The sequence below is a fragment of the Leptonychotes weddellii genome, chromosome 16 (assembly GCF_054177405.1).
Source record: "Leptonychotes weddellii isolate Sample4059 chromosome 16, ASM5417740v2, whole genome shotgun sequence".
In the NCBI taxonomy this organism is placed as follows: Eukaryota; Metazoa; Chordata; class Mammalia; order Carnivora; family Phocidae; genus Leptonychotes; species Leptonychotes weddellii.
Window position 1 is genome coordinate 6,535,377 of NC_138384.1, and position 13,285 is coordinate 6,548,661.

General features: G+C 46.8%; 2 protein-coding genes across 2 annotated transcripts in view; one reads left to right on the forward strand and one right to left on the reverse strand.

Annotated features, from left to right (window-relative positions):
- The window catches only part of BCO1 (beta-carotene oxygenase 1), a 56,290-nt gene extending 47,870 nt beyond the window's left edge, over window positions 1-8,420 (reverse strand). Inside the window, 2 exon segments of the mRNA XM_081806327.1 lie at window positions 673-872; window positions 7,234-8,420. The gene's annotated coding sequence lies outside the window, so the exon portion shown is untranslated.
- The window catches only part of LOC102725657 (polycystin-1-like protein 2), an 87,753-nt gene that overhangs the window by 701 nt on the left and 73,767 nt on the right, over window positions 1-13,285 (forward strand). The window contains 4 exon segments of the mRNA XM_081806326.1: window positions 2,193-2,357; window positions 4,862-5,041; window positions 8,414-8,524; window positions 10,889-11,036. Coding sequence (XP_081662452.1) covers window positions 2,193-2,357; window positions 4,862-5,041; window positions 8,414-8,524; window positions 10,889-11,036 — 604 coding nt within the window.

A 13,285-nucleotide genomic window follows, 5' to 3' on the forward strand; every position in this document is an offset into this window, starting at 1 on the left:
GAACAAATTAATATATCCTAATTCTCATGGTGAGGATACCCTCCTCTTTGGTTGTTTTGTGGATCAAATGAAGTAACTCATGTACAGTACCCAGCACAGAATCTGGCACATTGCTGACACTCTGGAAACGTTCATTTGTTTGAATGTGCCTAATACTAAGACTAACTATGACTTCTTCAGTTCTTGCTGGGATAGTCCCCAGCATCATCCTTAGTACTTCTTGTCCATTATCGCCTTGAATCCCTACGATAACCAGTGAGATAATATTGTTGCTTCTATTTTACAGATGAGAAAACAGAGTCCCAGGAAATAATTACTAAGCTATTTTCAAAGCACTTCCAGGGACCCCTGGGTGGCACAGTCAGTTAAGAGTCTGACTCTTGGTTTTGGCTCAGGTCGTGATCTCAGGGTTATGATCTCAGGGTCATGAGATTGAGTCCCGTGTCAGGCTCTGCACTCAGCACAGAGTCTAAGTTTCTCTCTCTCTCTCTCTCCCTCTGCTCCTCCTCCCACCCCCTCTCTCTCAAATAAAGAAATCTTTTTTTTTTTTTTAAACACTTCCACATGGCTTTCCCCATTTCTTATGGGATTAAAGCAGGTTAAGAGCTCGGCACCACTCCCCTCACATTAGATAGTCTCATTTTAGTGGTCCTCCTAGAAATTCTTCCTTACCTTTTACTCTGTGAGGACTCCTTCCTCCAACCCCAGTACAGTCAGGTGAGTCCTTCTCTCTGCACCTGTAAGGGCTTGTCCATACCCCTGTAAGGGTACTTTCAGCATGACCTCAAGTTTTTAGGTGTCTGTCTTCCTTCCTAGACAATGAGTTCCTCAAGGGAAGGAAACACATTCTGGCCATTTTGTTTTCTCAGTGCCTGTACATAACAGAGAATGGACAAATGAACATTCATATTTAATCCTTGCACCTGCCCCATGAGGTACACATTACTACTCTTCTTTTATGGGTGAGGAACATGAAGTCCAGAGGGAGAAAATGGTTTGCTCAAGATGATGCTACTGGTGAAGGGCAGTGAGGACTCTGCCAGTTCCCACCATGTCACATTGCCCTGTCGAAGCTACTGAGTTTTAGAAATGAGGAACTCAGTCTGGGCTAAGCACTTATATACCAGAGTGGATGGAAAGGCTTAATTAAGGGAGCAGTTGGAGAAGCTTGTTTTAGGAAATGCATAGCCTCGGGATTTGAATTCTAAAATGCATCTTCAGGCAGTATCTATTGAATTGTTTCTTGATTTGTCCATATAGCAGTTGTGGATTTCTGTATATTGAATGTACATTTATGTGCAGTTAAAGGAGTTGTGTCTATTCAAAAATCACCAAGGGATACCACATGGCTGTTACAGAACATGAGGTAGATATGTGTAGGCTGACATGAAACCACCTCCAATATTTAATGTTATTTAAGAAGCAAGGGACAGAGTGCCACATGCAATATGATGACATTTGTGTAAATTGATTTCAGGCACTCTTAGATGCTGCTATGTGGATACAAATCAGTCTGGATCAATTCATAAGAAACACACCAGTAATGGGAGTAACCTGTAGGTTGGGAGAGGGGAGATGTCTTCATTTTATATGCTTTTCACTCTAAATTTTTTAACCATTTTTATGGATTTATTTAAAAAAATAATACACTTTTGAGTCTTCAGAGTAAGTATTTTATATTTAGTGTTTTCTAGATTTCTAGTGTCCTTGAAATGCCTTTGTACTCCACACACATGCACAGGGCACCTCTTCAAGAGCAAACTAGTGTGTTCCAGGGGCTGAAGAGTCCTGAAGTAAGGAAAACTGCTTCCATTTTAATTCAGCACGGCCCAAATATATTTGACAAGGGCCCCTGCCTCTCTATGGAACACCTTTGAACATCCCAAGCAGACTTCTGTGCTCTATTTTAGATTATGGTAAGACAGAGCTGGAAGCATCACGTACTGAATCAAACCACTTTATTTGGGCTCCCTGACATGGTGCCCCGGTTTTTAGGTTGAGTTCTTCTGTTTGGGTATTGAGAAATAACAGCTAGCAAGGTCCCTTCACTGGCATGGGAAAGAGAGGGATTCAGCCTGTCAGCCTTGACTGAGCACCTCCTGCACGCCAGGAGCTGAGCTGAGGCCAGCCCCATCCATAAAAAGGGGTCAGAAGAATGTTTCCAAGTCCTGGTGGTTGTGTTCCCATCCCAGGGCCAGGGAGCTGGCTGGACACCTCAAATGTGAGCTACAGCCACTGGCGCAGAGGACAGGCCTCTCTTGCGCCAAACACCGGTTGTTACATCGGGAGAGATGCTTCCTTTGGGTGGGCGGCCTCAGACAACTGCACGCAGCCGTTTGCCTTCATCTGCGAGTTTGGTGAGCTGGCCTCTGTTGTGGGGTCTCCCTCCTTCTGTCTCTCTGTGTCCCTCTGGGTGTCTCTGTCTCTTTTTCTGTCTCTGTATCTGTCTCTGTGTCTCTCTGTATCCCTCTGTGTGTCTCTGTCTCTCTCTGCCTCTGTGTCTCTGTGTGTCTCTGTGTCTTTTTCTGTTTGTCTCTATCGCTGTCTCTGTCTCTGTGTGTGTCTCTCTGTGTCTCTGTTTCTGTGTGTCTCTCTGTCTCTGTCTCTGTCTCTGTGTATCTCTGTGTCTCTGTCTCTATCTCTGTGTCTCCCTAAATGCCCACCCATCTCTGTCTGTGTGGCACTCTGTGCCTGTCTCATATTGTCTCCCCAGCTTATACCCCACCTCTCCCCGTCCACTTACCTGCCTTCCTGCCTACTAGTCTCATTCCTGTCCCTCTTTTCCTCTCAGATATCTGCATCTAGGGGCAAATGCCCAGACCTATTTACTCTCTTTTTCCAATCTTCCAGTGAAGGAGATGTGGTCCCAGGAGGCTGTTCTCACTCACCCTTGATTCCTGCTGCCCTGGCTAGCCTGGGTCTGAGTCCCCACCACCCACCATTCCTGACTCCTGAATTCCCCCCCACTCTGATCTTGTGTTCTTTTTAGCTGCTGTCCATGGTTGACCCCCTTTGCACCCTGGGGACCCTTCCCTGGGACTCTGTGTAAGAACCTTGACATGAGTGGCCCATGGCCCCATGCTGGGTCCTGCCTGTCATGGTCTAGGAGCCAAGCTGCCCCATGGTCCCCTCACTTTCAAGTCAGGCTTGACAAAACTTCCAGGCTTCCTGGGATCAGCCCCCTCCTCCAAGTGCCTCAGTGAAGAATCCTAGCTCCCAGGGCCCATTCTGGGTTTGGGCATTTACAGAGCCCCCCTGCCCCAATTCCCGCCCTTGTCTGGGTTTAAATAGGTGTCAGAATTAGCCTGGCTAATTCTGAAAACTTGTACCTTCGGGGACCCGTGGGTCATACCACTTCCGTCTCTGCTTATCACAGCCCTCCCAAAGCCTCACCCCCTTCTGCAACCCAATCTGAAGCCTATCTCAGAATCTGCCAGCCCCCAGAGTCTTGGTGCCATGGTCTGAGGTCACACCATGAACAGCTAACATGTATCAAGCAGGACCTCCAGACACAGAGCTGTGCACTCTGTGTGTATTCATCAGAGGTACTCAGAAGTACCTCTGTTGTTCTATTGTAGGTCCATTATAAAGCTAAGAATAGTGAGGTTCAGAAAGGGTAAGCTCCTTGCCCAAGGCCACAGAGCTGAGAAGTGACAATGATGAGACCTGAACCTGGGTTTGCCTATGGTCAGAGGGACTAGCAGATGCAGTGCTGCTGGCTTTGGAGATGGAAGAAGGGGTCACAATTCAACAAACTGGGTACCTCTGGAAGATGGAAAAGGCTAGGGAGCAGACCATCCCCTAGAGGCTCCAGAAGGAACCAGGCCTGCCCACACCTTGATACTAGCCCAGTAAGATGCATTTTGGACTTCTCACATTCATAACTAGAGGATGATAGATTTGTACTGGCTTCAGCCATTAGTTTGGTGATAATTTGTACAGCAGCCATAGGAAATGAACACAGATTTTGGTCTCATCCCCTACCCTGTGGCATTCCCACCGGGCAGACAAGACTGAGTTTGGATCCAGTTTCCTACTTTCTGGCTGTGCCCAGCTGAGCCAGAGTGTTCTTTTCTAACAAATGTTTACCAAATGTGGACCACATGCCAGTAGCTGGTCTGGAGGAGGGTCTCAGCACAGTGACCCTCCCTGAGCCTGATGTTCCTAGTGGGGAGGTCAGTAGCCCAGCTTCTAGGATTGGTATGAAGACTGATTCATTCAACAAAAGCTGGTTTAGCATCTATCATATGCCAGGCATTGCTTTCAGATAAAGCTCAAAGAAGGTACTCAAAATAGGAGAATATAGGGCACCTGGGTGGCTCAGGCAGTTAAGCGGCTGCCTTCGGCTCAGGTTGTGATCCCAGGGTCCTGGGATTGAGTCCCACACTGGGCTCCTTGCTCAGCGGGGAGCCTGCTTCTCCCTCTGCCCCTTCCCCTGCTTGTGCTTGCTCTCCTCCATCCCTGTGTCAAATAAATAAATAAAATCTTTAGAAAATAGGAGAATACAGTTGCCAGTTCTATAGCCCTTACTCTGCATGTATAAACTCATTTAATCCTCCTAAAGACCCTATGTGGCGTGGTGCTGTCACTCCCCCATGCTGAGGGAGCCCAGAGAAGCTAAGGAATTTGCAGAGGGTCACACAGGTAGTGCGTGGCTGGTGGCATCTGTGCCCAGGCAGTCTCATTCCAGAGCCGTGTTCATGCCCTCCACGTTCTATTTCTCAGCCCTGTGGAGCTGGCTCCTGCTGTGTCCCTTCATCTCAGTCCCGACCCCTGATACCCTTCTACTTCCCATCAATCAGGCACTTGCCTAGCCGTGACCATGATCCCTCCCTAAGGTGTCCCCTTCCCTTTGTCACAGGTGCTGGCCAGAGTGTGGCCTGTGACGGCCTCAATGCCACCATGCACTGCGGCTCAGGGGAGGTCATCCAGATCCGGGACGCCTTCTATGGGCGCCAGACTCCCCATTATTGCACCTAGGGTGCTGCAGGCCCCTCGGAGGAGGAATGCAGCTGGGCCAGCGTCAAGGACAAAGTGGCAGGTAAGACTCAAGGACAGCTCTGGCTGTGGGGAAAGGGCAGTTCTTGGGGTCCCGAACCCAGCCAAGGGGTCTGGAAGGTTTGAAAAACCTTCATATCTGGGCCTCCCACATTAGGAAAACGGGCCAGTCTCTGCTCACAGCACCATATAGGGAAGCAAGGAGGCCGTGGTTCACCCCCTCACCCAACAGCAAACCCACCTGGATGGGCCAGGGGGGCATTTTGCTCCCCACTGCACTTGGGTGTAAGAAATACTGCTTTCTTTTTTTAAATTTCTAAATACTCCAAACATATATTATATATATTATATAAAAATACTTCAGTGAACTCCCATAGACTCACTACCCATCGTTGTTAAATCCTAACATTATGCCATATTTGCTTAATGTCCCCTCATTAGAGCAGTGAGTATGGCTTTAAATTTCTTATTATCCACTTTGATACAGGTACCAGTTTATTCGTTTAATCTCTTGTATAACTATACTGTGATGTGTCTCTTTCTCTGTTGAGAGTTGAATGGGTTGTGTCTTAATCCTCGCTGTTATGAATAATGCTGAAACACACATTCCTGGTGGCATCTCTTGTTCATGTGGGAGAGTTTCTCCATGGCTTTGTTTTTCTAAATCAGATTAAATCTGCCTCTGAGCTGCATTTGCCTGGTGACAGGGGTTGTTTCAGGGATGATGGGGGCTCCCTGCACCCTCCTGGGGGTCTACTGTCCAGGACACAGGGGGCCCCCTCCTCTCTGCTGTGGTTAGTAGTGTCAGGCCTACAAGGTGCCAGGAAGAGAGGTGGTCTGTTACTTCTAGGCCAAAGGAGGACACAGCAGTCTATGCCCAAGCTGGAAGCTCTGGGGCCTCAGGCTGAATCTCCCTACATGTGCCTCTCAGCAACTCACTGAGGGGTTCTGCCTCCACCCAAAGGCCCCATGAGGATTCAGGGAGGAATGCCCTGTACTCCCAGAACCTGCCAAGCAGCCTCATCCCCAGTTTAGGGAAGTGTGCCGCGTCTCCCTGGAAAAGTGATTTGTTCTTCTCCCCTCCACGTCTGGCCCACATTGTCCCTGGTCCCTTTAGAGCAGGTTCGGGGGAAGGAAATACTGAAATCAGCCACTTGGCTCCCACCCACTCTCCTTGTTGCTCTGGCATCCCTGAGGCTGTGGTCCCTCTGAGGGGGAAAGGCCTGGGCTGGGTGGGCTGAAGGATGTGCCTCCTTCATGGCGGCCTGAGTCCCCCTTCAGGGGACTGAATGGGCTATTTCCGCAAGGGCCCAGGTGCAAGTTTCCAAACTTTGTAGCCACACCCCAGAGAGCACCTTGGAGAGGAGCCCTGCATCCTTCTGGGAAGGGTCAGAGGAACAGAGTTGGGCAGGATCCCACGGTAATCTGTTTTTTTTTTTGTTTTTTTTTAAATATTTTATTATTTATTTGACAGAGAGAGACATAGCGAGAGAGGGAACACAAGCAGGGGGAGTGGGAGAGGGAGAAGCAGGCTTCCCGCTGAGCAGGGAGCCCGATGTGGGGCTCGATCCCAAGACCCTGGGATCACGACCTGAGCCGAAGGCAGACGCTTAACGACTGAGCCACCCAGGCGCCCCCACGGTAATCTGTTTGTATCTAAGTGTCACACTCACTCATTCATTGTCAGTTGGTCAATAAACATTCATTGAGCCCAACATTGTGCCAGGCTCTAACCTGGGGTCTGTCGATAAAGGGATGAATCAAACAGTCTGTTTTTCAAAGAGCTGGCAGTCTAATGGGGAGACAGATATGGATACAAGCAATCACCTAGCACTGTGCTCAATGCCACAACAGACGGGAGCAACGGTGCTACGTATTTACTCATGCAAAAGTTATTTTTCACCTGCTATGTGCTGGGTATTGTTCTGTGTACTGGAGTGGAGATACAGCAGCGAACAAAAACAAAACAAAACACTCCCTCTCTCTTGGAGATTGTAGTCTAGTGCTGGGGTACAGAACTCTGATTGAGGAGTGTATCAAGCTAGGTCCCATTAGGAAAACAGAAACCAAGCCAGGTCTTTCAGCAGAGGAAATTGAATGCAGGGAACTGATTACCCAGCATGGAAATGCTGAGAAGTCAAACAGGGGATAATGATACAAACCTGAGATTAGCAGCAATGGAAAGCCACTGCCACCCCCAAGGGCTGGAGGGACAACTGGAGGGGATGGTCTTACCAAAATCAGAAGTCAGGGCCATCCAGTGGGTACTGGAATCATGGTGGAGGCTGCCCTTGGAAGCGAGGACCATGAGGGAGGGCCTGTCCAGAGGAAGCTGCAGTCAGAGAGAGGATGAAAAGATAGGATGAAAAGAACTCTGCCCTCTTATGTCTTCCTGTCTGGGATAGGCAGAGGTATGGCCCCAAGATTTGCCACCCTAATCCCTGGAACTCTGGGTATGATGAGATACCATGCCTGTGAATATGTTAATTTACATGGCAAAGGGACTTTGCAGATGTAATTGTGGCTCCTAATCTGGATTATCCAAGTGGGCACAATTTAACCACATGATCCCTTAAAAACAAAGAAATTTCTTTGGCTAGAAGCCAGAGATGGGGCTGATGGAGAAATCAGAGTTCAAGTGTCAGACAGATCCAATACCCCATTGCTGGCTCTGAGATAACAGAGGGCCATGCACAAGGACTAGAGAATGGCCTCTAGGAGCTAAGGGTGGGTCCCAGCTGACATCCAGCATGGAAATGGGAGCTCAGTCCTACAACCAGGCAGCACTTGCCTGTCCTTCTCCTAGGCTTCTCTGTAGGCATGTAACTCATCTGCTTGGGCAGGAGGGAGAGGTGTTGGGATGACATGAGTTTCTGGCCTGGGCTCTCCATGCTTCTCCTTCCTGTGGGCACCTGGACAGGATTCCCGATCTTTTGCCTCCTTGACAGTTCTCTAAATGTAAGTTCCCACTTTAGGCCATCTGACTGGATGCTACTGGACCAGTGCTTCCCAAAGTGGGGTGTCTGGGCCAGCAACATCAGCATCATCTGGGAGCTTGTTAGAAAAGTAAATTCTTACACTGCCCACCCCCCATGTCAACTGACTCAGAAGCACTGGGGGGTGGGGTCTGGAAATCTGTGTCTTCCAGAGCCCTCCAGGAGATTCTGGTGTATTCTAAGATTTGAGAACCCTTGTGCTGGACCCTGAGCTGCTTGAGGGAAAGAATCCTACTTCTCTCTCCCCCTAGTACCTAGGTCAGTGTCTGGTCTTCAGTGGATACCAGCAGATATTCACTGGGTGGAGGGTGGGTGAATGAATGAATGAATGAATGAGAGGTCATTCATCTCAGTCTGAACCTGTCCCTTTTTGTCCTTCACACCGTTCCTGCTCCTGCTGGGATTCGGGCACTTCCCAGGCCAGTGCCAGGGGCTGCAAGTATGCCAGGTGGCAGCAGATGGGACCTACTTTGGAGACCTGTGCCCCACCCAGGGCAGCTACCTGTGGGTGCATTACCAGTGCCAGGAAGGTGAGTCCCCAGCTTGCCTGGACATGGGAATTCCCTCATTTCCACATCAGGTCCAGCCCCACTTGGAGCAGAGAGATCTGTGCACTAAGAGACTTCCTCACTCACAGATGATTCCCTGCAACCTGACCTCCCCACCTGGCCTAGCCTCATGGGGTAAAAGGTTTGAGGCTCCTATTGCAGAAATGAGCTGTCAAGCCAGAAGTTAAAAATATATTTATTTTTTAACTCCCAGGACCCTTCAAATTAAATTTCATGGCGTGACCCAATAAACACATCAGACAAGACCAACATTGCTTGACTGAAAGAAGTCAAAAGATGTCTTGCTACCATACCCCATACCCACTCAAACACCATCCTGCCCATAGGCTGCATTTTAGAACACACAGGGACTTTTAAAAACTACAAATTTTGAAAGCAATAAAAATAACCCATATTATTACACTTTATAAAAGTTTTGTAAGTCAAGAAGGAAGAATTCCTCCCTTCAATTCTACAGTCCTACTCTCCTCAAGGAAACCACTGTTAAATGTTTAGAATAAATTCTCTGCTTTTCAAACTGGTTTCATAGACATGACTGTGTATGAATGTATATACGTAAAATATAATCATGTTAAATATATTAGTTTACAGCTCAACTTTTTTTTACTTAATAATATATCCTAGACATCTCTCCCAGTCACTACCTTATTCTTTTAATGGCTGCATAGTATCCCATCATAAGATTATGTCAAAATTTATTGGACCAGTCCCCTGCTGACGGATATTTAGGTTTCTTCTGACTTTTTGTTGTTAAGTATCACTCTGCAGTGCTCATTCTTGTGCATATATCTTGACATGCGCCTGATTATTTTTAGAGGAGAGATCCCTTGTAGAGGGAATGCTGGGTCATAGGGTATATGCTTTTTTACACTCCAAAATGGCTGCATTGATTTACATTCCCATTAGTAGCATACACGAACGCCACTTTCCCCTATGCCATTGTCCAGGGAATTAGTCACAACGGCACCTTCTATTGAGAGCATGAGAGATGGTGCAGGGAGCTCTAAAGGGAAGAAGTGAGTCAGGGAACGTTGGGGTCCCCAGGGGCCATCCAAGAGAGCAGGGTCCATGTAGGAGGGAGGACCACACAGAGACGAGGAGAGGACAGGTTTCCCCAGCACCATTAGTTTACTAGACACCCTTCGGCGGAGTTAGAGTGAGCGGGATGTCTTCATTCTGTTTTCTGGGAAGAAGAGGCCATGTGTTTTGGCAGTGCTTTCCATTTGGTGGTTTTGCTAAAGGACAAATGGTGCCCTTTGGAGATCTGCCAGTCACAGTGTGGCTGTCATTGGACCAATGCATTACTTAGGGCAGCGGGTGTACTGGGTCTGGAGACCCCAGACAAAATTTTCTGCTCCAACTTTGATTTCAAATATCCTGTCCCCCTGTGAACCTGTGTGTTCTGATCACAGTGTTTCTGATTTGTAAAAGGAGAGACTTTATCCAGCATCCCTGTGCCCCCCGCCACAGTGCCCGGAAGGGCCTAGCCATGGTCCGTGTTTCCTCAGGTAGCTGCGAATCAGGACGGCGACAATGTTCGGAGCAGCTCAGGAAAGTCCTTTTCATTTGTATTCATCTCCTATCTTTTCCTTCCTTGTTTGTGCTTGGAAACTGAATGATTATGCTGCACAATTAGCCCAGGGCTGCATGAAGCCCCAGCAAATTCTACTCCCCTCCCCATCCTCCATGCTAACTTTGAAAGCTCAGGTTTTATAGAATTTAATGTGCACTAAATGGCTTACAATGAATCATTGGCCACCTTAGCCAAGTAGATTTTCCTAAAGGTGCTTTGCCTTTTGTCTTTTTAAACATGATAAAATACATTTAGACAATCAATAGAATCCTGGTTAAATAAATTAGAGTACATTGTGCAGCTATTACAAAGAACAAGGCAGCTCTAACTGAATTCATACAGAACAATCTCCAAGATACAGTAAGTGAAAAAAGTGGAAGGTGTCAAATAGTGAATATACATCCTGCACCATTTGTACAAACAGGAAAGTATGTATGTGCTTGGGAGTGTGTAGACATCCCTGGAAGTGACCCTGGATACTGGTAACAATGATTGCCTCTGAAGGAGGGAAGGGAGGCTTTCTTTTCACTCTGTACCCTTTATACATTTCAAATTCTGTACCTTGGTCACCTATTACCTATGAATTAAAAATAAAAATCAAAAGAACTTTAAAAAGTAAAAATAAAATTTAAAAAACTTTAAAAGCCTCACCCGATGATGAAGGACAGGTGGATATAAGAGAGTAGGTTTTAAACAGAAGCATGCAATTTTGCTTTCTGATGGCACACAGCATTTTCCTTTTTGATCTGCAGGCCTGCAGCTGATGGTGTCCAATGAAAGTTTCATCTTTGAAAATGTCACCATCTCCCTCACATGGCTCCTCTCTCCCTTCACTGGAAGTCTGTCATGTATAATTAGTACAGGAGATGGCCACACTTTCAATCCCTACTACCCCCCCAGGTAAGAGGAATCTCTGAGACTTAAGTCAGGATGTATCTGTCAGTTTCTGCTGCATAACAAAACATCCCAAAACTTAGTAGCTTACAATAATATTATTTCTCTTGGTTCTTTGGATCAGCTAAGTGGCTTTGCTTATCTGGGCCAGCTTAGCTGGGGGTGAATGGCCTCAGAAGTCCTCACTTCCATGTCTGGTGGCTAGCTGAATGTTGGCTAGCAGTGTGTGTTGCTCATAACCCAAGAGGCTAGCCTAGCCTCACAGGCATGGTGTCTGAGGGTTTCTAGTAGCAAGTGAGAACAAAGTCTAATGTGCAAGCATTTCTCAAATCTCTACTTGTGTCACATTTTCTAATGTCTCATTGGCCAAAGCAAGTTCTATGGCCAAGCCCAGCTTCAACAGGTGGAGAAATGGACTCCACCTGTTGATGGAAGGAATGGCAGAGCCACAGTACCAAGGGGCATACATACAGGAATGGGAGGAAGTGGCATTCACAGGTTTTCTCATGATGGAGTCCACATGAAGTGATGAAGAGCTGGGTCCTTATGGCTTGGCTCTGGGTAGAATCTCTCCTGGGTCACTGCCCAAGGAGTCGGTAATGAGGTGAAGAAGATGCTCACCTGGGTGTGGGAATGTTTTCTGTTGGCAAGAATAATAAAAAATAAGAGTAGCAACGTTAAAAACAGTCCAGCCAAGCAGCTTTCACATATAATCTGACATATAATCTCATTTAATCCTCACTGCAACCCTATCCAATAGAATAGCCACCCGCCACATGAGCTACTGAACACTTGAAATGTGGCAGGTCTTAAGATATGCTGTAAAGGTAAAATACACGTGGGATTTTGAAGATTTAGCTCCCCCCCAACCTCCCGTAAAAAATGTAAAATATCTCACTAATTTTTTTATATTGATTACATGTTGAAATGAAAGTATTTTGGATATATTGGGTTAAAGAAAATTATAATATATATATGTATATATATGTGTATATATATATATAATAATTTTCTCTATTCTTACTTTTTCAATGTGGCTATCAAAACATACACACATGTGGCTCACACTGTATTTCTATTGGACAGTGCTGAGCTAGGTAATTATTATCTTGTTTTTATAGACAAAGCAACTGAGGCTCAGAGGGGTTATAGTGGCATTGCCCAAGCCATGCAGCTAGAGAGTGGCAGCATGGTGATGCAAACCAGGACTGGCTGGCATCAAAGCTGAGGCTCTGAAGCCCTAGTGGATTATACAGCATGTGGCATCAGGGCCTGAAGGCCCTACTCTGAATCCTCTAGGGGAGCAGAGCCTTCCCAATCTGATAGAGGCTGAACCTGGTTCATAACATTTCAAAGTCCTACCTGGGCCTGGGGTAAGCTCCATTCTGCTCTGCTGGGTACCTGAGAATGTTCCAGAATTTTCAGATCCTCATTGGGTTTGGAGGCTTCTTATAGGGGTCCTCAGTTCAACATGAATCCCCAGGGAAATCATGGAGGCCCATAGTCCCTCTCCTCACTCCACAACATCTGCAGCTCTAGCTTTTTGGAGCTAGAGGTTCTGAATCCAGCCCTGTTCATGCTCGGCATTGAGGGAAGCCCTGGGTGGGGTGGGGCCAAGAGGGGGCCAGTCCTGTCCATGGCCCAAATCTGCTCCGGTGAGTGCTGGTTTCAAACCCAATGGTCTTCTGAGGTCTCACGCATCCTGCCATTACGTCAAAATAAAATGGCATGTCCAGAAGCTAAGGTTCTAATCCCAGCTGCTGCTAACATGTGTGAGACAATCCCTGGTCTTGGGTTTCCATTTCCTTCCCTCTTGCATTTATATTTATGACTGCCTTGGTTGTTTCATGGAGTAAAACAAGACATTACATGTGTAGATGCTTTGGGAAGAAAATGTTTAAGTGACATAAATACCCATGGCCTTGTTCTGCAGGTTTCTTCCTTGCTACCATTTCATTGGTAAAACAACAAATGCTCAGCTACACAATCTTCCGGCCCCCAAATTTTAAACAACTTGCATTTGGCATTAGTCAAAATTGACTGTCGGTAGCCCTGCTAAGACCTTTAGTTAAACAAGGACATTCCAGTAATAAACAAACAGTAGCTAAAAACTGGAGAAAATGGGACAAAATGCTAGTATTTGTCAACTCTGGATGGTGAGGTGAAGGGTGTTTGTTATCTTGCGGTCTGCAGACTCTGTGATTAAAGTTTTTGATAATTGAAGAGAAACAATAATCAGTGTTTTACATTTGCAA